The sequence below is a fragment of the Equus przewalskii genome, chromosome 15 (genome assembly GCF_037783145.1).
Source record: "Equus przewalskii isolate Varuska chromosome 15, EquPr2, whole genome shotgun sequence".
NCBI lineage: Eukaryota > Metazoa > Chordata > Mammalia > Perissodactyla > Equidae > Equus > Equus przewalskii.
Window position 1 is genome coordinate 5,494,910 of NC_091845.1, and position 27,589 is coordinate 5,522,498.

The 27,589-nt window shown below is 37.3% G+C and overlaps 1 protein-coding gene across 15 annotated transcripts in view; it reads left to right on the forward strand.

Moving 5' to 3' along the window:
- The window catches only part of TMCC1 (transmembrane and coiled-coil domain family 1), a 251,001-nt gene that overhangs the window by 53,382 nt on the left and 170,030 nt on the right, over positions 1 to 27,589 (forward strand). For 7 of the 15 annotated variants that reach the window (XM_070574659.1, XM_070574670.1, XM_070574671.1 and 4 more), the window contains 2 exons: positions 14,525 to 14,580; positions 18,340 to 19,039. In XM_070574659.1, coding sequence (XP_070430760.1) covers positions 18,467 to 19,039 — 573 coding nt within the window. In that variant the 5' untranslated portion in view covers positions 14,525 to 14,580; positions 18,340 to 18,466. Of the gene's footprint in view, positions 1 to 14,524; positions 14,585 to 18,339; positions 19,040 to 27,589 lie in introns of all 15 variants that reach the window. The other 8 variants (XM_070574657.1, XM_070574664.1, XM_070574658.1 and 5 more) reach the window with 2 other exon arrangements.

A 27,589-nucleotide genomic window follows, 5' to 3' on the forward strand; every position in this document is an offset into this window, starting at 1 on the left:
ACTCTTGAAATCAAATTCTCCCACTTCCCTAGGGTTTGCTGTTTTGGTTGTTATTATTTTTACTGTAGGCTGTCTCTGGGCCATGGGTCAGCCTGAGGTATAAACTTGAGGTCTTCTCAGGTCTTTTTCCCTAAGAATGCATACTTTCTGATTTTCCCTGTGTATGCAGGTGCTTTTGAATGTCTTAGTCTTTGGTGTCTGGCTCCCAATAGAGGAAAAAGAGGGAAAAAATTGAAGGGGTGGGAAAGGATATCATCTCTTTAAATCCCCTGGAAGTCACTTCAGCAGGAGAGGGAGGGCCTTGCAACAACCTGGGGAAAACCGGAGAGTGCGACAAAGATGGGCCCCTCCTCCTTGCACTTCTGTGATCAGGAGCAGCAGTCAATGATCAGAGCATAGATCCCTGATATTTGGAAGGCAATCTTTTTTGCCCATCTTAGCTCCCACAAGCTATGTGTGAGCTGCTATAGAAACCTCCCACAGCTCCCCTCCATGTGGCTGGGTGGGGGCAGGTTAGTTGCCACTGTGCTAAGAGCTGAAGTTGACTGATATTAATACAGTTTACTGTCAAGCCTTCCCCCTGGAAGTTGCAAGCCTTAAAAAGACACCAAGAGTTCTAAAAAAGTCAGTCAGACAGATTCTGCCAGTGCAATTGTTGTCTAGGTGGGAAGACAAATTCCTGGTGCTTCCTACTCTGCCATCTTCCCAGAATCCTCACTTGAGACCTGGGTTTTGATGTGGCATTAGACGCTACCAGTCATATGACCTCAGGCTAGTCACTTAAGTTTTTTGGGCTCTAGGGAAGCATGGGCATGTGGGGAAAGTGTTCAGGCCAGTAATTGCTAAGATTCTTTCTTACCCTAAAATATATGATTTTCTAAAATTGTGCATGTAATCTTCTTTAATTTCAGTGTTAATTTTTTAGTCTGAGAAGAAGAATATTTTGGGGAGAGGTCATAAATAATTCCATATTGAAAAAAGCTTTTTGATGTGTGAACATTTCTGTTTACCCAGAATATTTGAAGTGTACATGGCAATTTGTTTTCTTTGGGGTTTTTTTGTTTTCTCCAGTTTGATATTCCTCTTTGAAGTGCCTGAGAAAAGTGTAGCTTTGACTCTCTAGGAAATTAAGTGGTTATTCTAATTGGTGGTAAGTTTTGTCAACTTAAAAAGCAAATTTTCTGTTATTTTACCCTCAGAATGAGTTTATTTGGGAATAGCCAAAAGAATTGCAATTTGGGATCTGCATGCTATGGCGAACCGTAGGCAAATCCAGAAAACAAAGGAGGAGAGCTTGCTTTTATAGAGAAAAATGGGGAGTAGGGGCTGTTCTAAGGGAAAGTCCATTGGGGAACAGTTCAGGGCAGCAATGGCTTCTCATTGGCTGAGCTGTGGCATTTCTCATTGGCTGGGCTGTTGCTGCTTGGGGAGAGAACTACTTCCTTCAGTAGTGAAATAGTTTTACTTGTGGAAGATGCGAGTGTAGGTCTCTTCCTGTTTGGTGTAATTGATGATGTATGATAGGATGTGAGAGCTCTTCCTAGAGGCCTTCCTGATACCAATTTAGTTAAGGTTTCTTAAACTAATTTCCGCAGTTTGATAATGAAAACTGTTAGGACTTTTATTCCTAAATTTGGTAAGGGGAGAGAAGGTGAATTGTTAGAACAAGTAGGATAACTGCATTTTTCTGTCATTGATACTCTGAAAAAGCTCCTGTAGTTAACTTACTTGGTGGGCATTCTTATCCCCATCAGTGCTTTTGGTTCCCTTGGAAGAAGTAAAATACTTTAAGAACTAGTAGATTGTAATTCAGCAGATCAGTTTTCCTTCCCTTTATTGTAATCAAATTAAAATAATTTATATCCTTTTCCTGTGGTAAAATTCCGACTTTGAGGTATTTGGTTGACTTTTTCATGGTTTTTTCCTCTCTAGGCCAGTGAGTATCTTTCTTGTAGCTTCTCAGCTGCATAACTAGTTTGTTTTCCTTTTCATTAAAGATGTTTCAGAAGCTGATGTATACACAGAATCTTAGAACTAAAGATATTTAGAGGTGAATTCTTATCCAGTGTCTTCATTTTATAGAAGAGGAAATTAAAACTCAGAGAGATTAATTACCTTGCCAAAGTATACATAGCAAACTAATGGCTAAAATGAGACTATAATCTAGGTTTATAGACTCCTAGTCATAATATTTTAGTGTAGCATGAGATAATGCAAATAGCTATATTGGTTTTGACAAGACGGTGGAAGGAGTGGTGGTTACTGAGAAATGGGGCTTTAGCTGGAAGCTGGATGTAGGGTCAAGAGATATTTTCTTAAAGTGGGAAAAATTGTAGCATTTTGTTTGCTGAGGAGAATAATCCAACAGAGAGGGGGAAATTGATTGGGGAGATGAGACAGTTGCTTAATCTTGATGTATTTGAATAAGTATGTAAGTAGAGCAACTGACCGTAGTAGCAATACCAGCAGTCCATCCTTACTAACAGTAGAGAAAGCTGATTATGTGGACTCGGGTGCCAGTAGATAAGTAGATGTGGTAGGAGTATGTGCAGATACTTTCCTTATTTTTTCAATGATACAAGAAGTTAGGCCGTTAGAGGAGCGAGGATAGGAGAGGGATGTTAGATTTGAAGAAAGTTAAGAAGTGTGAAATAGTCCTATATGAGAATGGGGGAGTGAATGTACTACAGAATTACAGAGTAGCATCAAATGCTCATTTGAAGTTAGAGGATATAAATTTACAGTATCATCAGTCAGCATGGGTGCATGATTTTTTCTTGTCACTTTCCACTGCAAGAGTTCAGATATGGAATAGACAGACAGTTAGATGATCTAGGATTGGGGTTTTGCCAGTTGTTTAAGGGAAGGAGAAGAAGGCGAAGGAAGTTGAGGGTGTATATAAGGGATTGTTAATAATGAGGAACCCTGGAATCTAAGCCAGAGACTTGTATTGGGGGAAAGGGTTGAATAGAGTGGAAGCTGAGTCGTAATTCTGTGAATATTCACTGTTTTCAACAAATGATACTAGGACAATTACAAATTCATATACACGAAAGAAGAACTTCAACCCTTACCTCATACCATACACCAAAATTAACTTCAAATGGACCATAGACCTAAATGTAAGAAATAAAACTGCAAAACTTCTACAAGAAAATACAGGAGAAAATCTTAGTGAACTTGGACTAGCAAAGATTTCTTAAGACACAAAAACCATGAAGTGTAAGTCAGAAAATCACTAAATTGGATTTCATCAAAATTTAAATCTGGGGCCGACCCCGTGGTTCGCGTGCTCTGCTTCGGTGGCCTAGGGTTTCGCCGTTCAGATCCTGGGTGCGGACATGGTACTGCTTGTTAGGCCATATTGAGATGGCATTCCACATGGCACAACTAGAACGATGCACAACTAAAATATACAACTGTGTACTGGGGGGATTTGGGGGAGAAAAAGCAAAAAAAAAAATTTTAATCTTTTGATCTTTGAAACTCACTATTAAGAAAATAAAAAGGCAACCCTCAGACTGGGAGAAAATATTTGCAAAATATGTATTTGACAGAAGATGTGTATCCAGAAAATACAAAGCACTCTTGCAATTCAAGAAGACAGACAACCTCATAAAGGCAAAATCTTGAATAGAAAGTTCATCAAAGAAAATAAATGGATGCCAAAGAAGCATGTGAAAAGATGCTCAACATCATAAGTCATTAGGGAAATGTTAATTAAAACCATAGTGAGATACCACTATACACCAGAATGACTATAATTAAAAAGATTGGTTAAGTATTGGCAAGAATGCAGACCACCTGGAACTCTCACACCCTGCTGGTGGGAATGTAAAATAGAACAGCTACTTTGGATGACAGTTGGACAATTTCTTTAAAATTTACATGTAAACTTACCATACAACCCATCCATCCATTTTACTTCTAAGTATTTATCCAAGAGAAACAAAAGCAATTATGTCTACATAAAGACTTGTGCACAAATAATAGCTTTATTGGTAATAGCTAAATCCTGGAAACAGCTCACTGGAAACAACCCACATGTCCATCAACAGGTATATAGATGAACAAATATTGGTATATCCTTACAATGGAAGACTTTTCAGGAATTAAAAGTAAAGAACTATTGATACTTAACATATATGAATCTCAGAATAATTAGGCTAAGTGAAACAAGACAGACTAAAGAAGAACACATACTGTATGATACTTATTTAAATTCTGGAAAATGCAAACTGTAATGACAGAAGATATATAGATGATCAGCAGTTGCAGGGGGTGAGGGTGGGATGCCTACCACAGCATGGCTTGATGAATGATGCCGTGTCTGCACCCGGGATCCGAACTGGCGAACCCTGGGCTGCCAAAGCAGAACGTGCAAACTTAACTGCTGCGCCACCAGGCTGGCCCCCTGATGGCTTTTTTGTGTATAATGCTGTATTCTATTTGCTAATATTTTGTTTTTGCATATATGTTCACTTAGAGATACTGGTCTGTAGTTTTTTTGTAATGTCTTTGTCTTGTATTGGGGTAATGTGGGCCTCACAAAGTGACTTAGGAAATGTTCCCTCTTCTTTTCTTCAAGAGATTATGTAGAATTGTTATTATTTCTTCCTTAAATAGTTGGTAGGATTAACTAGTAGAACCGTCTGGGTCAGGAGTTTTCCTTTTTTGAAGAGTTGTAACTATAAATTCACTTTCTTTAATAGATACATAGTTATTCAGATATGTGTTTCGCCTTATGAAGTTCCTGTAGTTAGCATCAACTTTCAAGGAATTGGTTCATTTCATCTGAGCCATCAAATTTATGGGTATAGAGGAGTTCATTTTATCATTTGTTTTCCTCCCCCTTTTTTTTTTTAAGATTGACATCTGAGCTGACATCTGTTGCCAATCTTCTTTTTTCCTCCTTCTTCTTCTTCTCCCCAAAGCCCCCCAGTACATAGTTGTATATTGTAGTTGCAGGTCCTTATGGTTGTGCTATATGCTCAGCATGGCCTGATGAGTGGTGCTGTGTCCACACCCAGGATCCGAACCGGTGAAATCCTGGGCCACAAAAGCAGAGCATGCGAACTTAACCACTCAGGCATGCGGCCGCCCCCTATTTTCCTCTTTAATATCTGTTGTATCAGTGTTGATGTCCCCATTCTTTCATTCCTGGTTTGGTAATTTGTGTCTTTTCTGTTTCTTGGTTGGCCTGGCTAAAAGTTTATCAATTTCCTTGATCTTTTCAAAGAACCAGCTTTTCCTTTCATTGGGTTTTTGCTGTTGTGTTTCTGTTCCCAATTTTACTGATTTCCCCTCTATTTTTATTATTTCCTTCCTTCTGTTTGATTTAGGTTTAGTTTTTTCTTGTAAGTTTCCTAAAGTAGAAGCTTAGGTTATTGATTTTAGGTCTTCTTTTCTAATGTATACATTTAAAACTACAAATTTTCCTCTGAGCACTGTTTTAGCTGCATCCCATAAGTTTTGATATATTGTATTTTCATTTTCACTTACTTGAAAATATTTTTAAATTTTTTTCTAGACTTCCTCTTCCCAAGGGGTTATTTAGAAGTATATTGTTTAATATCCACTTATTTGGGGGAATTTTCCCAAGATCTTTTGCTATTGATTTTAATTTAATAGCATTATGGTCTGAAAATGTACTTTGTATCATTTTTACTTTTTTTGATTTTTAGGGTTTGTTTTATGGCCCAGAATATGGTTTATCTTTGGGAATATTCCATGTGTATTTGAAAAGAATGTATATTCACCTATAGTTGGATGGAGTGTTCTACAAATGTCACTTAGGGTAAATTGGCTGATAATACTGTTGAGGTCTCTTTCCTGATTTTCTGACTGCTTTTTCAGTTACTGACAGATGAGCATTGAAAGTCTCCAACTTTAATTGTAGATTTATCTGTTTCTCTTGTCAGATTTATCAGTTTTTGCCACATATATATCTATATATGAGGCAATATATATATATTTTATTTTAATTGAGATTTTGATAGTTTGCAACCTTATGAAATTTCAGTTGTATGTTATTATTTGTCAGTCGTGTTGTAGGTGCACCACTTCACCCTTTGTGCCTACCCCTAACCCCCCCCCCTTCCCCCTGGTAACCACTAATCTGTTCTCTTTGTCCTTGTGTTTAATTTCCACATATGAGTGGAGTCATACAGAGATTGTCTTTCTCTGTCTGGCTTATTTCACTTAACATACTACCCACAAGGTCCATCCATGTTCTTGTGAATGGGACGATTTTATTTCTGGGCTTTCAATTCTATTCCATTGACCTGTGTGTCTGGTCGTGGACTTTTGTTTTTTGGGAGGTTTTTGATTACTGCTTCAATCTCTTGACTTGTGATTGGTCTATTCAGAATCTATATTTCTTCCTGCTTCAGTTTTGGGAGGTTGTAAGAGTGTAAGAATTTATCCTTTTCCTCTAGGTTGTCCAATTTGTTGGCATATAATTTTTCATAGTATTCTCTTATAATCTTTTGTATTTCTGTGGTACCCGTTGTGATTTCTCCTCTCTCATTTCTAGTTTTATTTATTTGAGTCTTCTCTCTTTTGTTCTTAGTGAGCCTGGCTAAGGGTTTGTCAATTTTGTTTGTTTTCTTAAGGAACGAGCTCTTTGTTTCATTGATCCTTTCTACTGTCTTTTTTGTTTCAATTTCATTTACTTCTGCTCTAATTTTTATTATTTCCGTCTTTCTACTGACTTTGGGCTTTGTTTGTTCTTCTTTTTCTAATTCTGTTAGGTGTAGTTTGAGATTGCTTATCTGAGATTTTTCTTGTTTATTGAGGTGAGCCTGTATTGCGATGAATTTCCCTCTTAGGAGTGCTTTTGCTGCATCCCAAATGAGTTGGTGTGGCAAGTTTTCATTTTCATTTGTCTTCAGATAATATTTGATTTCTCCTTTAACTTCTTCAGTGAGCCGCTGGTTGTTCAGTAGCATGTTGTTTAATCTCCACATCATTGCCCCTTTCCCAGCTTTATTCTTGTAATTGATTTCTAGTTTCATAGCATTATGGTTGGAACAAATGCTTGATATTATTTCAGTCCTCTTGAATTTGTTGAGGTTTGCTTTGTTTCCCAACATATGGTCTATCCTTGAGAATGTTCCATGTGCAGTTGAGAAGAATGTGTAACCTGCTGTTTTTGGATGGAGTGTTCTATATATATCTATTAAGTCCACCTGGTCTAGTTTTACATTTAATTCTAAAATTTCCTTGTTGACTTTCTGTCTGGATGATCTGTCCATTGGTGTTAGTGGGGTGTTGAGGTCCCCTACTATTATTGTATTGTTGATATCTCCTTTTGGTTTTTTTAGTAGTTGCTTTACGTACTTTGGTGCTCCTATGTTGGGTGCATATATATTTATAAGTGTTATGTCTTCTTGGTAGAGTGTCCCTTTTATCATTATAAACTGCCCCTCTTTGTCTCTCTTTACCTGTTTTGCCTTGAAGTCTACTTTCTCTGATATAAGTATGGCCACACCTGCTTTCTTATGTTCACTATTAGCTTGGAGTATCATCTTCCATCCCTTCACTCTGAGTCTGTGTTTGTCTTTGGGCCTGAGGTTTGTTTCCTTAGGCAGCATATTGTTGGGTCGTGTTCTTTAATCCATCCTGCCACTCTGTGTCTTTTGATTGGAGAGTTCAGTCCATTTACATTTAGAGTGTTTATTGATATGTGGGCGCCTAGTGCTGCCTTTTTATCGCTTGTTTTCTGGTTCTCCTGCATTTCCTTTGCTTCTAGTCCCATGAACTTTGGACTACCAATTCAGGTAGGTAGTTTTCTATGTTGATTTTCTTCTTTTTTGTAATTTGTGTCTCTCTTCTAGCTGTTTGTTTATTGGTTACCATGTGGTTTGTATAAACCATCTGATCGATGAGATAGTCCATTTTCTGATAGCCTGTTATTGCCTTAGATTAAGCTATTCCATCCTTTTCCTCTTTCCCTTGTAGGTTGTTATTGTCAGATCTTTTTTCTCCTTTTTTTTTGTTGTGAGTTTGTGGTTAAAATGACAACATTGTATTTATTCTTGGTGTTTCCCTTCCTTTTATCTTTAATGTTGTACTTAAACATTTGCTAACCTGTTCTGATGTAGAGTTGCAATTTTCTGATTTTGTCTTTCTACTTATCTCCTTTGCTCAGGGTTTTGTAACCCCTTTCCTTTTTTTTTTTCCCCCTGGTATGAGGGTCTTCCTGAGCATTTTGTAGGGGGTCATATTCTGGGGATGAACTCCCTTAACTTTTGTTTATCTCGGCAAGTTTTTACTTCTCCATCGTATTTGAGGATATTTTCTCTGGAACGAATATTCTTGGCTGCAAGTTTTTGTCCTTTAGAGTTTTGAATATATCATTCCACTCTCTCCTAGCCTGTAAGGTATCTGCTGAGAAATCTGCTGACAGCCTGATGGGGCTTCCTTTGTTGGTTATTTTCTTCTGTCTTGCTACCCTTAATATTTTCTCTTTGTTGTTGACTTTTGCAAGCTTCACTCCTATATGCCTTGGGGTTGGTCTTTCTATATTGATAAAGTTTGGAGATCCATTAGCTTCTGTAACATGGATTTCCAGCTCCTTCCCCAAGTTTGGGAAGTTCTCAGCCTGTTTCTTTGAACAGGCTTTCTGCCCCCTTTTCCTTCTCTTCTCCCTCTAGGATATCTATAATCCTTATGTTGCATTTCCTAATTGAGATGGCTATTTCTCAGAGAGTTTCCTTTTCTTTTTAGTCTTAGTTCTTTCTCCTTCTCTATCTGAAGCATTTCTATATTCCTATCCTCCTAATTGCTAATTCTGTCCTCCATATTATCAGTCCTACTGTTCAGAGAGTCCTGATTTTTCTTAATCTTCTCCATTGTGTTTTTCATCTCCAACATTTCTGATTGGTTCTTCTTTATACTATCAAGCTCTTTTGTGATGTAGCTCCTGAACTCGTTGTCTATCTGTATTCTCTTTTAACTCATTGAGTTTTCTATGATAGCTATTTTGAATTTGTTGTCATTTAGGTTATAGATTTCTGTGTCTTCGGGATTGTTTTCTGTGTACTTGTCATTTTCCTTCTGTTCTGGAGATTTAATATACTTTTTCATACTGCTTAATGGCGTGAATTTGTGCCTCTGCTTGGAGATAGAGTTTGGTTACTGCTTCCACTTGCTTCCACTGGGGGAAAGGGGCAGCAGCTGTGTAATCTGCACCAACTAGGATCCCTGTCAGATGTTCCTGACTGAGCCTGGGCCCCTCCTCAGGATCGCAGTGGCCCTGTGAGATCTCCTATCAGCTGTGGGAACAGTCACAAAGGGGCTTTGGGTTGCTGGTGCCTGTTCTCACAGACTGCCTAGGTAGGCTTCCTCCTTAGGATCTGCAGTGATGTTATGGGCTTTCGCAGCTGCCAGGAGCTGATTCACCTAGACTCACAGCTCTGCCACCATCAGGTCCCATGGGATCTCACTTGTCCACTCTGGGCCACAGTAGAGCTATGGGTACCTAATGCAGCCAGTAGTTAGCTCACCTAGTCACACCATGTCTCCTCTTAGGTCACCCAGGCTTTGTGCTTGGTGTGTGGGGCCTCTCCACTAAGGCTGAGTAGAAGCTCTCCCTGTGGATGGTATGGGAATTTGGATTTTCCCACTGGATCAAGGAACAGTCACGCTGGGGCTCTGGATTGTCCCACCTACTCACGCGGTCCCGCTGGATCTCACTTGCCCCCTTGGGGCTGCAGCAGAGCTGTAGGTGTTTAATGCAGCCTGTGGGTAGCTCACCTGGCTGAGCCACTTCTGCCCTAGTGCCTCCCAGACTTTGTATTTGGTGGGCGGGGTCTCTCCACTAGGGCTGACCAGAGACTTTCTCTGCAGCCGCTGTGGGACCTTGGATTTTCCTCCTGGACCAAGGAGCAGTCACGCTGGGCTTCAGATTGTCATCGCCCACTCACGCGGTCCCACTGGATCTCACTTGCCCCCTCGGTTGCCTCGTATATTTTAAAGCTCTGATTTTAGGTGCATGAATATTTATGGTTGTTGTATCTTTTTGGAGAATTGACCCCTCTATATGTAATGTCCCTTTTTATCCTTGACAGTCTTTCTTGTTCTGAAGTCTACTTTGTCTGAAATGGATTTGCCTATACTAGCTTTCTTTTGGTTAGTGTTTTTATGGTATCTTTCTCCATTATTTTGCCTCTTCCTATCTAAATTTTTGTATTTAGTGGATTTCTTGTAGATGGCATTTAGCTTGATCTGGCTTTTTCATCCTGTTTGGCAATTTGTCTTTTAACTGGTGTTTTATAGACCATTCACATTTAAAGTAATTATTAATATAGTTAGATTAAAACTTACCATCTTGCTAATTGAGCTTTTTATTATCATTCTTTTATCTACCCTATTAAGTTACTTATACTTCTTTAAAATGGTTTTTAGTAGTTGCCTTTGGGTTTACAGTATACATTTTTAAATAATCTGAGTTTACCTTCCCATGATATTATACCACTTCACATATAGTATATGTATCTTATTATAGTATGCTCCTAATTCTTCCTTTAACTATCATTATACATTTCACTACATATACTATAAATACCCAGTACATTGTTACTGCTTTAAATAGTCATCCTTTAGAGTAGTTAAAAATATGAAAAAGAGGGTCTGGCCCCGTGGCTGGGTGGTTGTTTGTGTGCTCTGCTTTGGTGGCCTGGGGTTTCTCCGGTTTGGATCCTGGACCTAGCACTGCTCATCAGGCCATGCTGAGGCGGCATCACACATAGCACAACTAGAAGGACCTGCACTAGAATATATAACTATGTACTGGGGAGCTTTGGGAAGAAGAATAAGAAGGGGAAAAAAAAAAGATTGGCAACTGAGCTGTTGCCAATCTTAAAAGAAAAAGAAAAAGAAAAGATTCTCTTTTTACTTTCATTTATTCTTCATTTCTTTGTGTAGATCCAGGCTTCTCATCTTTTTCATATTCCTTCTGCTGAAGAAATTCTTTAAATACTTCCTATAGGGTGAATCTGCTGGCAATGAATTCTCTGTTTTTGTTTGTCTGGGAGAGACTTTATTTCTTCTTCACTTAGGAAGGATATTTTCACTGGCTATAAAATACTGGTTGGGCGGTTTTTTTTCCTTCAGAATTTTAAAGTCGTCACTCTACTGTCTTCTTACTTGCAAATTTTCCGACAGGAAGTTTATTGTAACCCTTATCTTTGTTCCTCTGTATGTAATTTGTTTTCCCCTGTCTCACTGCCTTCAAGAATATGATATGCTTAGGGCATTTTGGGGTATTTATGCTGTTTGTTGTTTTCGGAGTTTCTTATATCTATAGTTTGGTGTCTTGTCATTAGTTTTGGTAAGTTCTTGGCCATTGAAATATTTCTTCTGCTCTGTTCTCTCTTTCTTCTCCTTATGGCATTCTAAGTATGTATATGTTACACTGATATTTTTCCATGCTTCTTGGATATTCTTTATTAATTTATTTTCCTACTCTTTTTTTCTTCTTTACATTTCAGTTTGGGTAATTTCTATAAACCTATCTTCAACTTCACTGATTCTTTTCTCAGCTGTTTCAAGTCTACTAATAAGTTTGTCAAAAGCATTTGTTAATTTTACTATGTTTTTATTTTTAGCATTTCCATTTGATTCTTAATGATTTCCATGTCTCTGAAAATTACCTATCTGGTCTTACCTGTTGTCTACCTTTTCCATTATGGAGCCTTTACCATATTAATCATATTTTTGTCTGTATCAGACAAATTCCGTTAGTTCTAAAATTTGTCATAGCTGAGTCTAATTCTGATGATTGTTTCATTTTTTCAAGCTATGTTTTTATTACTGCCTTTGGCAAGCTTTATAATTTTTTGTTGAAAGCTGAACATCTTGTATAGGACAGGAAGTACTGAGGTAAATATTTGATATGCTTGAAGTCTGCAAGTTTCCTTCTGCTAATTCTTTAGGGTGGAATTTGTGTAATCTGTTAGGGGTTGGGCCTTTTTTGAAGTTTATTATTGCTATGGTTACCAAAGTTGACATTGGTTGTTGCCGTGGGAACCAGAGACTTTAAATTTCCCTTGTGTCCTTTGTCTCCTAATGTCCCTTATCTCACTGGTTGGCTTTGGATTTTCCCTTTGTGCTATTTCTCAGAGTGAGTCTGACTCCTGTGCCTATATTCCACTGTTGTTTTTACTCAGAGTTTGTCAGCATTGTAGTGGAGGGTGAATGGAGTTCTGTAAGGATCTATTAAGCCTTAGATTTAGGCAAGTACTAGAAGCTGGGTCTTAGAGTTGTTGCCTTCACAAGACTTTCCACTCCACTTCTAGGGGTAGAGCTTCCCCCCTTCTTTCTTTCTTCTGCAACTGTAGTGTCTAGGTTAGGTTTTGTAAGTCCATTTTTTTAGCTAATGTTTTTTTTGTAAGTGATCTCTTTGTAGTATTTATTCTGCAGTTATTAGGTGCTGTGTTATATAAATGTCTATTTAGGTCCAGTTTGTTAACAGTGCTGTTCAAATCTGTGTTTTTATTTATCAATCTATTTACTTATTCATTTTCCTTTTTTGGGTCATTTGTTCTATCAAATAGAGAGAGATGTTAAAAATTTCCCCATTATGATTATGGATATTTTTCGTTTCTTATAATTCTGCTAAGTTTCGTTTTATATGTTTGGAGACAGTGTTACTACATGCATACAAATTTTGCATTGCTGTATCTTCCTGATGAACTATACATTTAATCCTGTGAATTATATCTCTATTAATGCTTTTTGCATTAAAGTCTACTTTGAGTACTATTAATAATAGCTAGAGCAGCTTTCTCTTAGTTTATGTTTATGTGATCTTTTCCATAGTTTTTATTTTTAACTATTCTCTGTCTTAACATTTTAGGTATGATTCTTGTAAACACCATAATAGTCTGCACCCAGGATCCGAACTGGCGAAACCCTGGGCCACCAAAGCAGAGCGTGCGAACTCAACCACTCGGCCATGGGACCAGCCCCTATTTTCTTTATTTTTTAAAAAATATGTAAAGGGACCAGCTCGGCGGCATTAGTGGTTAAATTTGCTTGCTCCACTTTGGGGGCCTGGGGTTTGCATGTTGGGATCCTGAGCTCAGACCTAGCACTTCTTGTCAAGCCATGCAGTAGCAGGCATCCCACATATAAAGTAGAGGAAGGTGGGCACGGAAGTTAGCTCAGGACCAATCTTCCTCACACACACACAAAAGTAAATAGACTTTTTCAATACATAATATAGTCATAAAATGTAAAAATTCAAAACGTAGGAAAGGTTATATGGTAGAAAGTCCTCTCTCACATCTTCCCATTAGCCACTCAGTTCTCCAGATGACTCAGAAATGTGTATCTACCAGTACAGTCATCTGGCCTCTTTACTGGCCCCTAAATGTACTGTGTTTACTGCTGTCTAGCTGGAAGTCTTGGCCAGTATCTTCCTGCTTATTCATCCATCTTCTTATCCTTCAAAGCTCGGTTAAAGCCTCTTTCTCCTTCATGAAGCTTTCCCAAACAAATCTAATCCTAACTGATTTTCTGATTTCTGAGGGTAATTGTAATTTTCCACATACATTTTGCACTTATGTTGCTTTATTCTGTTTTCCTTAGGTTTCAGGTATGTAAATCTTGCTTTCCATTCTAGATTGTGAGTTCCTTGAAGGCAGCGTAATGTGATTTGGTCTGTGTAATGCTGAGCATATAGCACATGCCCTCAAAATACTTGTCTAATTAGGAGCTGGCCTGGTTGCGTAGCAGTTAGGTTTGTGTGCTCTGCTTCGTCGGCCTGTTGTTTGCCGGTATGGATCCTGGGCATGGACCTACACGCTGCTTGTCATCCCATGCTGTAGCAGGCATCCCACATATAAAGTAGAGGAAGATGGGCACAGATGTTAGCTCAGGGCCAATCTTCTTCAGCAAAAAGGAGAATTGGTGGCGGATGTTAGCTCAGGGCTTATCTTCCTCAAAAAACAAAACAAAAAAACTTGTCTAATTAAATTGCTTCTCTGATAATGGCTGTCAGAAGCTAGCTTTCCAGGAAAATTTCAATTTTGCTGCATCTTGATTCTCAATTGTACGTGGTAGATGCTCTTTTTTAAGAGTTGCTTTTGAATGCAAAATTGCAGATACAGATTTGGAAGGTACTTCGAAAAATATTTGTTTGAAAATTGTTTTGTTTTTCATGTCCTTGGTTTGCATTTCATGTTACTTTAGAATTAATGGAATATCCACTCCTAACTCAGTATCATAGTAGAAAAATATTCATTGCAACTTATGACATGTGCCACTTTCTTTTTTGAGTACTGATAAGTACTGTTTTCCAAAATATCTTCTTTTTTGGTTACAATTTTACTTGATTATGTTCTTGAAAAATTAGAAAATACTGAAACATACAAAAAAAATTTTTCTTCTACTAGTGAGAGATAAACGTTGTTAACATTTTGTTATGTATGTACTCAGTTTTTTTCTGTGTATGTATAATAGATGAGTTTGTCCCTGTAAGTTTCTCACTTTGTAATTCTTAATGTTTGCTTTTCAGCTTTTCCTACAAGGATTCCTGTACACCTTAGAAGTGCTTGAGGAAGAGTCATAAAGGCAAGTATCTAACTCATGATAGATAGTGAAATAACCAGGTTCATAGCCACACCAAAATGCCTTGGTTAACATATCTATCAAGAAACCCCAAAAATTGGAAAGAAAAACTTAAAGGAAAAAAAGAAAAAGAAAGATAATTGATATATAAGTTGGAATGGTTTTTTAGAGCACACTGTTAAACGTTTTCACAGATTTTAAAAATGTAATTTTTTTTTCTTGGTTACTTCTCATATTAATTCAGAACAACTTATTTCTTGAATGTGAACTAATGGCATATTATGTCTTTGGCAAAACTGTCAATGGAAAAATTGTTAAAAATTTTGAGACTTTATCAAAGTTATCTGAAATGCCTAGTCCGAAGGTAGCTACCTTTTCTTCCTCATTTTCTCACTTTTCACTCTTTTCTCCTGCGCCCTGCACCCATGTCCTTTTGTTCCCTTTTCTCTTTCCCCACTTCCTCTGGTTTACTTATAAGAACTTTACTTTTCAGAGCAGCTGAGTGAATAAAAGAGAAGCCAACATTTCCTTCTTACGAAAGCACACTTAGCTTTGCAGTTGAACTGGTTTGTGTTAAACCAGGGATCTCAATATAGTTATTTGGGGAATTTTATAAACTGAGCAATAGTTACCATGCGTTTGAATTTTACTGTCTTACAGAAGAAAATAAGGGAATCCTAAAAAACTTTGATGTTACTGAATTGCTTTAGTGCTCGCATTCTTACCATCAGCAATTTTAGAGTTAATTATTACAGGATTACTGTCTTTGGTACTTTTGGTACCACATTTAACTTTCCTCATTATTTGGCATAAATTGAAAGGTAGTCTTAAAGATTTTCTGTTGGCCTAAAGAAGATTTTTGCAGTTCTTTGTTTTTCAAAATTCTTAACTTAATGTTTAAAACTCAATTTAGATTCCTTTAGAGTTCCATGTTAGGTAAGACTCTGCTAGTTAGTGTCGTTAAGATATGTCTTGCCTTTAGAAATCTGAGAATTCATTACTGTTGTATTATGTAATCTTTGCAGCTATGTAGATAGCCTATGTAAGCTTTGGTTTGGAAGTTGATACCCTTGTTTCTAGATTTTCCTAGGAATGCTGGTATTTTTAATCGATCATTTCGAATTATTTGAAAGTAAATGATGTAGAAATGCTAGTGAAATCTCAAAGGAAGCTACTGACATTTAAAATGTACCTTATTCTTCATTTTTTAAAAATAAGAAGCAGATGGCCACTTGATTAGCTTATAACACTGCCCAAAGAAACAAGTTTGCTGAGTAATAAATTCCTAATACCTTCATATATGAGACAAGTAGGTCATTTGGTTTTCCAGCTAACCTTGACACCGTTCCTTTATTCATGGTATCCTTTACTCTCATGAGAGAAACTTATTTTGTATATTTTACTTGCAAAAACAACCAAAAAAATCAGTTGTATTATTTAGCTAATGCAATGCAAATAAGGAAAAAAGTAAATTACCTCCTCATTATCAGCCTGCTGCTTTTACATCCTCCCATCTTCTCAGGGTCTAAATAGCCCCCAGTGCAAGAAGAGGTTAGTTGATGTACACTGTTACTGGATTATCTTGGTTACACAGTCCTTTTTCTCTGAGGAGCTCAGTGCTTTGCCGAGTGGAAATAATTCAGTAACTATTAGTCTGTCCTACAAATTCAGGAGGTAAGGTGAGGATGATTAAATAATACATTATAATATTGGCAACATTTTTACCCACAAGGAGCCCCAGAAAACCCCAGGAGAGGCCAAGACAGTCATTAATCTAATAAGGATTAAAGATTTCTTTCTTGGCTCTCCCAAAGGGAAAAGGAAAAAGAAAAGCAATGCACAATCAGGAAAAGGATAAGCGGCCATAGTGGTGTGGCAAGATTTTGATGTGGCCACAAAGAATTTGAGTGAAAGGCAGCGAAATTTCTTAATCTCATGCCTACTACTCGTTTGCCTAGTTGGGAAGCAAAGAATTTTTGGTATTGAGAAAGTAAGAAGGTACTAGTGAGAGACAAATGTCTTTAACCCTGTCACACTGTTTATGCTCCTGAGTTATAAAGAGGTCAGGAGAATGGGGAAAAGCACAGTGTCCATTTACATGGTAAGAAGGTCTTCTGAGAGTACTTACAGGAAGAAAACTCTAGTGAGTTTGCATTCCTGTCCCTCTGAACTCTAGTATCCTTGAGTTCATAGTGCTCTTGTATACAGCTAATTTATGCCTTCTACATTGCTACTTGGTGCCAAGCAGTCTGCATGGCTCCAGAACATGACCACTATAGTGCTTCATTGGTAGTAACTTAGACTATTCGAAGTACTTGCTAGTATAGGGAGTTTTTTAAAGGCCTTTGAACAGAAAGTTGAGGGAAAATATGGAAGAAACTTACTACACCATATTTTGTCCTCTCCAGCAGGTTCTGTGCATTAAACAGTTTTGTTTTATATATTTGCAGAAACTCGATACAAAAATAAACACTTTCTGTTATGAAAAGTCTCATCCCTACCTTCTCCCCTCCTCATTTTTGCATGTGATTTCCATAATCATGACAGTTGTGCTGACCTTACATCTTAGTTTCAGCTTCCTTTTAATTTTCTGCACTTAATATTGGTGTGTGATTGCTATTTGACCTTTCTTTTTCTCTACTCTTACGTCATACTCAGTTGCTGTGTTACTTCTTTGCTTTTGAATTTGTGTGGATATATGGGAATCTTCTGTCAAGGATGACACTATTCAGAGAAAGGGAGTTCATAGTGCTCTTGTATACAGCTAATTTGAATCTCTGTTCTCGATAGCTGATACTGAGCAAAGCTCTAGTCTCTCTGAAGACAGATTCTGTCTGGATCATTTACTCATATGGTACCAGAAGGTTATTTGTGCTTCAGCAGAGAATTCAACTTATAAGATTTTTATTTCCATTTTCTTCCCGTAGGAGCAAACCTGTCACCCCTAGTTACCAGTGACCTTGATGAAAATGAAGGGTGACAAGAAATTTCTCTTATCTATTAAAATCCATGTAGAGTTAGGTTGGAATATCCATTTCTCACTATTATTCTTTGAATTTACTCTACTTAGTTTCAGCATATGGATAATTAACTGTGGTTATGAATGAGAGGAATTAAATTGCCTCAGCTAGACTGTACATATTGAATGGTCTATTCTCTCTTGATTTCTTAAGTAGTAGCTGTTCTGTCAACTGTTATAATGGTTTCCATTCCAAGATAACTCCTCTAGTATTCAGTTCTTCATATATTGAAACTTGTAGGGATTTTTTAATTTCAGCATTGCTGTTTATGGGACCGACCCAGTGGCTTAGTGGTTAAGTTCACATGCTCTGGTTTGGCAGCCTGGGGTTCATGGGTTCCGATCCCAAACGTGGACTTATACACCACTCATCAAGCCGTACTGTGGTGGCATCCCACATATAAAATAGAGGAAGATTGCCACAGATGTTAGGTCAGCAACAATCTTCCTCAAGCAAAAAGAGGAAGATTGGCAATGGATGTTAGCTCAGGGCCAATCTTCCTCACCAAAAAAAAAAACAAACCTGTTTTCATTTCCTATGTACTTGTTTCTGAGCTTTTTCTTCTATTCTAGAAAATAAGCATTACCCATTATCTAGAAAACTGTCTTTTAATCTTCTGATTAAAGATTGCTTAATAATAGTGCCTATTTGTTTGGCTAGTGGCATGTTTTTCTTTAACACTAGAGTTTCTGCATGGATTTATAATATGAAGTTTTGTTTTTGTTTTTGTTTTTAACATTAGATAGGCATGAAGCCTCCGTCTCACAGCTGCATGTGTAGTTACTGTTGAAGCAAATGCCTTCCTAATTTGACAGTCTTGGTGTGTTTAAAATTTTTTGAGTTTGCAAATAAGCATATTAAGTCTGCTGATGGAGCCCTCAGGCAGTGAACAGTTATATGAGGACCCTGATCCTGGAGGCAAATCCCAAGATGCAGAGGCCAGAAAACAGACAGAATCAGAACAAAAGTTGTCTAAAATGACTCACAATGCTTTGGAGAACATTAATGTGATTGGCCAAGGCTTGAAGCATCTCTTCCAGCACCAGCGCAGGAGGTCATCAGTGTCTCCACACGATGTGCAACAAATTCAGGCAGATCCAGAACCTGAAATGGATCTGGAAAGCCAGAACGCATGTGCTGAGATTGATGGTGTCCCCACCCACCCCACAGCTCTGAATCGTGTCCTGCAGCAGATCCGAGTGCCACCCAAGATGAAGAGAGGGACAAGCTTGCATAGTAGGCGGGGCAAGCCAGAGGCCCCAAAGGGAAGTCCCCAAATCAACAGGAAATCTGGCCAGGAGATGGCAACTGTTATGCAGTCTGGCCGACCCAGGTCTTCATCCACAACTGACGCTCCTACCAGCTCCGCTGTGATGGAGATAGCTTGTGCTGCTGCTGCTGCTGCTGCATGTCTGCCAGGGGATGAGGCAACTGCAGAACGGGTAAGTCTGTTTAGATTTTCTTTTTCTGTTAACTTACTGTTCTTTGTATCTAGGACTCTCCAAACTTTTCTTTGGTAACTAAAAAGAGATATCTCAGCAAGTATCTCAAAGTTGTGGTAGAAGATAGTTTTCCCTTTCATTAAATAAATGGGATGAATAATAATCATTCTAGCTAATGAATGAATGCTTATAATTATATTCCTATTTGCTTCCTGACATATTGCTATATTTTGTTTATTTTACCCTTTCACTAATACCTTCAATATACTTCATGTGCTCTTTATGTATTAAAAGGCTCAGTTTTATGGCAGAGGAACAAAGACGCTTTGTTGTTGTTGCTTTGGTTTTGCACATGAATTGGCTTACATTAATGAAGGGAATGAATAAAGTTCTAGAATTTAGGTTTGTCTGTGCTTAGCATGGAAATACACTAAATTGCTTATAATTTTCGTATACACTGTACCACATCATCAGCATTCAATATACATTTTGCCTTCTACAGTACAGCATATGCATTCTTATAATTTACTCTTGATAAACAGTTTTTTTGCGTCTGCCTTTATGAGCGAACTAGGCATAGCAAATACAGGGGAAACTCCTTCCATATAACTCTCACTTCACCTTCAGTTATGGTTAGTTGAGGCACAAAGAAGTAGTTCTGCTAGGGTTTGAAAACTCAGATACGTGTAACCAGGCCAGGTAGTGACAATGATTGAACTCAAGTGTTAAGGGCCTTGGACAAACTAAAGAGGACATGCCCTGTCTAAAGGGACAGTGTCTTCTTAGCTTTAGATGATTGTTGTAATTTAGGACTGTGAGCCCATTCTTGTCGGCGCTTCTTATTTTTCAAGAGAAACTGGAAAGCTAGATGAGTAATCTCTTGATTTTTAACATATTATGCAAGCTAAACAGAAGATATTTGTGGGCCTGGTCTGCCCCATAAGTCACCTTCTTGTTATCGTTTGGCTTTACTTTTATGTATTCCTTCATGCTTTTGTGATGGTCAATCACTTTCATTCTATATTTGCTTCTGACACAGGAAAGTTTATTTTCCTGGATATTTAGCCTGGAAATCTAAGTATTGAATCTAGTATCTTTATACCTCTCCTACCTAAATGTAACATTAAAAACAAGCAAACAAGTAAAGGACAATAAATTACTTTAAGAAATTAAACCTGTCAGAATGACAGATTCACTAAAATAGCAGAATCATCAGAATAATGATTCACATCATTAAAATTAAAAGTATAAATAAGGAAAAGTAGCATATTTTTCTGTGTATAATAGTTATCTTTGAAATAAAAAGGACATTTATTCATTGATTATGCAATCTAGTTGGCAATAAAAACTAACAATGCAACTATATAATTTGTCTTTTTTTTTTTTAAATAATTCTTTCTTTTTTTAAAGATATTATTTTTTCCTTTTTCTCCCCAAAGCCCCCCGGTTCATAGTTGTGTACTTTTAGTTGTGAGTCCTCCTCGTTGTGGCATGTGGGATGCCACCTCAGCATGGCTTGATGAGCAGTGCCGTGTCCGCGTCCAGGATTCAAACCAGCGAGACCCTGGGCTGCTGAAGTGGAGCGTGTGAACTTAACCACTCAGCCACAGGGCTGGCCTCCTATAATTTGTCTTAATCTGTACCAGAGAACATTAGGAAATTTAGTATCACTGATTCAAGGATTACAGACTTTCATGTTAAAAAGAAAAAGTATAAGTAAAGCATATTATATACATTTATATTGTTTTGGAAAACTTCATAGAAAGACAGCCAAGGGAGAACTTTTTTTTTCCATAAAATTGTTTCTTTAATGTTCTTTGTCAACTTTATCGACATATACTTAAGAATAAAACCGGGGCCTGCCCCGTGGCCAAGTGGTTGGGTTCGCACACTCCGCTGCAGGTGGCCCAGTGTTTCGGCGGTTCGAGTTTTGGGCGCAGACATGGCACCGCTCATCGAGCCACACTGAGGTGGTGTCCCACGTGCCACAACTGGAAGGACCCACAACTAAGAGTATACAATTATGTACTGGGGGGCTTTGGGGAGAAAAAGGAAACAAATAAAATCTTTAAAAAAAAAAAAGAATAAAACCCATGAATTTTAAATGTACAATTTGATTAATTTTGAAAAATATATAGTCATGTAATAACACTCATTGTATAGAACATTTGCATCACCCCAGAATGATTTCTCATGCCCCTTTGCTATCAGTCCTCTTATCTCCAATTCTTGGCCTCTGGCAGCTGCTGATCTGCTTACTATCACTATTGTTTTCCCTTTTTTAGAATTTAATATAAAAAGGATCATACAGTATGTAGTCTTTTGTGTTTGACTTCTTTCACTTAGCGTAACGTGTTAGAGATTCAACTATGTTGTTGCGTTGGTCCTTTTTATTGCTGGGTAGTATTTCATTGTGTATCTCTTTGTTTATCCATTCACCAGTTGGTGGACATTTGGATGATTTCCATTTTCTGGCTATTATGAATTAAACTGCCGTGAACTTTTGTATTTAGGTCTTACAAACACATTTTCATTTCTCTGAGTTATATGGTGAATGTATCTGCACTGTTTTTACTCAAAACACTTGTGATACCAAATGTGTGGGGTTTCCCCCACACCAACAACCAGTTCTGACATTAACTGGGTGTCCTGCAATTCAGTTCAGTTCTGACAATAACTACCTGAAGTTAATTTAGAGCCCCTAGGTTAAGGACCCAGTCCCACAAGAGTGCCCCTATTTCAGACATCAGTCACAAGTCCCAGATTGCCACCTGTCCTTCTGACCAACCAGCTGTAAATCAGGAGTTCCCATGACTCCCTCCTCAGGTTCAGTAGTTTGCTAGAATGGCTCGCAGAACCCAGGAAGGCACTTTACTTGCATTTCCTGGTTTATTATAAAGGGTACAACTGAGGAACAACCAGATGGAAGGGATGCATAGAGCAAGGTTGGGGGAGGGGGATGGTTGGTGGTGCAGAGCTTCCGTGTCCTCTATAGGCACACCACCCTCCCAGCACGTGTGTTCACCAACTGGGAAGCCCTCCAAATGCTGTCATTTAGGGTTTTTTTGGGCGGCTTCATTACATAGGCATGGTTGATTAAATCATTGGCAATTGGTGATTAACGCTGTCTCCAAATCCTCTCCTGTCGTGGGGGGTTAGGAGGTGGGGATGAAAGTTCCAGGCCTCTAATCATGCCTTGGTCTTCTGGCAAGCAGCACCCATTCTGAAGCTGTCTAGGGTCCACTGGTCATCTCATTAGCATACAAAAGGTACTTTTATACTCCTGAGATTACAAGGCTTTTAGGCTCTGGGCCAGGAACCTGGAACAAAGACTAAAAATATATTTATCACAGTATATGTTTAACTTATAAAGTGACTTACAATTTTATGTTTCTACCAGCAGTTTATGAAAATTTGAGTTTCTTCTCATCCTCACCAATACTTGGTGGTGTCATTACTTTTAAATTTAGCCATTCTAGTGCGTGTGTAGTGCTATTGCATTGGGTTTTTTATTTTGTATTTCCCTAATGACATGAAAAGATTATTGGTAGCATTTATTTTTTTATGCATTTTATAAAGATTGGCTAGTGATTTAAATAAGAGAAGATTATTTTTAAGGATTGATGTGAATTTTTCCTAGATGTTTAAGTGGTTTGACAGAACTCTTCAGAATTAGAAGAAGAGTCATTCATCCAAAGTTTGCTGTTTGTTTAATTAGTTTACATCTGCTGTAGAACTGACTTCTTATAGTTTTAATAAGTATATATTTTTTTATAATCATCAGTCTGGGAGATAAAGCTCATGTTATTCATGCGTAACATCAGAATGCAGTGATATCAGTTCTGATTTATAAAATTTGACATGTCTAGATATAGAAGGCACTATGTTGTAATTTGCTTCTTAAAAGTTTAGGTTGTGTTGTCTCTGTGAACAACACACTGCCAGAACCTAAGTACGTACTGTACTTACCTTCATACCCAATGTAATTGGGATCAAATAGTTTGCCAGTTAATCAAAAAGTCAGTTATATTTTATCAAGAAATTATCAAAAAATGATACATACTTCAAAAATTTTATTTTAACTTAAAACCAAGGTCTTACTATTTTTTTAGTATAAATATAAATCTACTGATTGGACTTCTGTGCCTTTCTTGCACTTTCTTGCATGGACTAAAATTTCTAGCTTTAATTTTTATAAAGTGGAATGATAACCTGATGACACTTGTGAAGCAGTCTGGGACAGAATCTTAAATTCTAATAATCTCTTGAAATGCCTTGCCCACCTTAAATTTGTTTTTTAAAAGGGATCGTGCGTTTATTGAGTCTTTCCAAAGCACTTAGTTTTCATAGAAACAACAGTCCTTTTTGTACTCACATTGTATTGGTTTATTTAATTAAACTATTTAGTTATAATGAGTATAACTAGCAGACTGTTGTGGGAGCAATATGTATATGGAAGTACTAGCCATAAACACTGATTATCTTCTGGACATAAAGTCTCATATGTGTTTCAGAGAAAATGGAGAGTTTAAGAGTAATATGGCAAATTGGTTAAGTGGAGATTAGTCTGGAGAGCTTCTACCCTGTTGTATCTTAGTGTGTGAGACTGTTTGTTTCCAATTCTAAACACTGCTCTTCTATTTTCATATCTTCTTTTTTTTTCTTTTTTATCTCAAAGGTCTGAGGGTGAAAATATTTTAATATTGGTGATAAACATATAAGTACACTGGTAATTCTGTTCCATGTTGTTAACAGCATACTTATAGACTTGTGTCTGCATGTGCTTGTGCACACACACAATTCTAAGACAAACGTTGAGTTGATTTTCCAATGTACCCATTGTGTTTGAAAGCCATCTGCTTTTGCCTCAGCCATCTGCCACATACCAGTCTAGTTTTTAAAGCACATTCTTGGCCTTTAAGCTAGATTCCTTTTTTTTTTTTAATTCAGATTTGGCAAGTATTTATTTGTGCCTAGTATGTGCAAAGCATGGCCTTGACCTAATGATGGAAATGGGACCTGCTTGGAACAGTCATGACACGTGTTCCACGACACAAAGGTTCTGTATTCCCTTCCTTGTCAGGTTTACTAGCATCAATCTTATTCCCACAGAAAAATCTTACTGACACATTCAGTCTGTTGCAGTACTTGTGTTGAAAAGTTTCATCTCTTAAAGTAATTATGTATGTACTTAATAAATATATGCCACAGGTACTTGATAAATTCTATCATTTAAAGGATCATCTTTAAACGAAGGCAGATTGATATAAGCAGTTTTTCTATAAATGCTTTGTGATTTGAAAGTTAAAAAGTTAAATGTTTTGAATTTGAAAGAAACGTGCTCAGTGCAGGAAACCTTAAATACAGAAAAGTAAAAGAAGAAAAAAATAAAAATAACTATGGCCAGTACTTTTGGGTGTTTTCTCAGTATATTACTTGCACATGAAGAAATACATAGAAGAAAATTTAAATTTATTTTTATTAATATTAGTATTTTCAAATAACATCAGAATCCTGTTAAATGCACAATTTTGTATTCTTTTTGATTAAAATTCTTTCGTGAGCATTTTTAGATATCTATAAATATTCTTTATAGATATTTTACTGATTGCATAATATTACCACATATTTTGTTGTAATACCATAATTTGTGTTAACCAATTTTATATATTGAGTTGGAGATGGAGAAATGAAAATATTTAAATTTTCAATGTAATTTTCTTTACATGAAATAATAAGTGATATTTAGGAGTACCTAGTGGTAGTAATGATAATGATAACTACCATTCATTGTGTACTTATTATATGGCAGGCAGTGTGTTTACACACATTATATAATTTTCTCATTAATTCTAAAACAGCCCTCTGTTTTGTATTTTTTCTCTCTCTCTCTTTTTTTTGCTGAGGAAGATTTGCCCTGAGCTAGCATCTGTGCCAATCTTCCTTTTTACTTTTTTTTTGCGTATGCAGGCTGCCAGCACAGCATGGCCACTGACAGAGCAGTGTAGGTCTGCATCGGGGAACCAAACCTGGGCTGCCAAAGATGAGCACACTGAACTTAACCAGTAGGCCACCAGGGCTGGCCCTGTATTTTCTCTTGTTTATTGATGAAATAGCAGAGGCATACAGGAGTTAAGTATGCTCATGGTTTCACAGCTCTCATGTTTCACAACTAGAGTGTTTCAGAACTGAAATAATAAATCTAGGCCATTTATATTTTGATTAGATGTGTTTTAGTAACTACTGTGTGCTAGGCACTATCTGATTCAAAAACTGCTTTTACCTACCATCCCAAACTGTCTCCATTTTTATGTTCTGTATATTGGTCTAAGTACTTGGGAGATAGAAAGAATGTACAGGAAGTATAAATTTTTCTTTCTGCACTTTAAAATAGTAACTTCATTTGTATCTATCATACGGTAGGAATAATCAGCATATTGACATTTAATTTATGGAAATTCAGGGTTAGCATTTCATACCAAATAAGATGGTCTTATTTCAGATCCTTCTGTCAGATCTTTTAAAATGGCTGTCATGTAAGACTGTTTCTATTATACCTACTATTCATGTTTAAAGTTCTCCATGGTGTGTCGGAAAATTTTCTGATCCTAGACTCAGTGAACTTATAGTCCAGTTGGAGATGTGGCAAACAATGTAAAACAGTATCAATATGATAAATGATACAGACAGATCGAGAAGAGAAAGATCATTCTGAGTTGACATGAATAAAAAAGTTAGGAGGAGGAGGTGGGTGCTTTGATTTGGGTCTTGGAGAAGAAATAGGATTTAGATATGTGAGTATCTGGTGGGTAGGAGAAGGTTATTTCAGAAAGGGGAATGATATGAGCAAGGAAAACAAGATTTATTGGTGAGATGGTTAGTCAATTAAAGGTGGTCAAAGAAGCATGCATGTCAGCTGCCTCAGGTCTTTTTTAGAATGAGGTAGGGTGTAAACTTGTCTCTCTTTTTCATCTCATATAATCTATTCAACATATTTGGTCAAACTTATGAGTGCCTATTAGTTGCAAGATATTCTGAAAAACGCTGTAGTGGACATTTAGATACATAACACTTGATCCCAGCTCTTAAGATTTTTAAGACTGTCAGGAAAGATAAGATGTACACACAGAAGAGAAAATAACTTGTGAATTTTAATAAAGCACATTAACATGAATTCTCTCACTTGATCTTCTTAATAATTCTATGAGATGGTAATGAAGGTCCTTATTGTCATTATTTCACAGACTAGGAAGCATAAGTGATTTAAGGATCACACAACTTATAAATAAGGGGTGAAGCTTTTGATTTCTGTAGGTTAGTTTTCTTTCTGCAACACTGTGCTGCCTCCACAGTATCATACAAGATGTAATGTGATGAGTGCCACAAGCAATATAAAAACATATGTGTTTAGGGATAGAGTAATTCTGTCCAGAGGATCTGGGAATGCTTTGAAGGAGGGGCTTCAGGATGTTGATGTGGGTAATAGGGAGTAAGGATATCCTCTAATTCAAACACCTTGGGAATGAAACTAATTAGTGCTTTCTTAGTAAACTTAGACTCTTTCAAGGTATATTATGGACTTGAATGATAAAGGCTGTGACATTTTGGCTGATACACTGAGAGAAGGCCTAAAACTGTTGACAGGGCTTTCAAGACAGGTGCCATGTCTTAGCTTTATATCCCTCCCAAGACCTAGCAGGACAACATTTTGCACACAAATACCTCAGGCAAAAATAGTGTTTATTTATTGAATAATGGGCCGGTCCTCTTCTCTGTCTGCATCTTAAGTGTTATGTCCCTTGGAGTTTTAACCATAGCCCATACCATTCTTTTCACTCCTTTGTGAACTTAACTGGTATCATACTGGTGTCATACTTTCAGCTTCCACAAAATTTTGGTCTCCAATCTGACCAATTCTGTGATCTTCAGAATTGATTATCTAAGTCTCTGTTGGTTGTCTGCCTGGGCAATTCAAACTTATCATTTCTGAATTTGAATTCATAAACCTTTTTGTCTTCTAGTATGTGTTCTATCTCAGTTGTTTCCAAACTTGAGTGAATATAGTAGAAATCATTGAGGACACGAGGTTGGCAACCTTAGTTATCCTGACCCCTTCCACTTCTGAATCACATGATCCCGAAGCTTGCCCCTGTTCTCCATTCCCAAATCAGTGCCCTAGTTTGAGCCTTCAACCATCTCATTGCCCTTTCAGATCCTTTGTCCATACTGCATGCAGTTGTGAGAGCTGTCTGAAATGCAAAACAAATCATGTCATTTCCACTGCTTAAAAACTCTTCACTGGCTCTGCCATTACATGAGGGGTAAAGAAATTCCTTAAAATGACATACAAGACCTTCCATAGTTTAGCCCATGTGGACTTTGCCTCATGCGACTCCCTGCCCCATATAGGAATCAGCACTCCTTTCCATATTTTTGTTTATACTTTCATTCATTCATTCATTCAACAAGTATATAGAGAGTATCTGATATGTGCTGGGCACTGCAGATACCATGATGAACAAAACAGATGTGATCCTTACTCTCATGGAG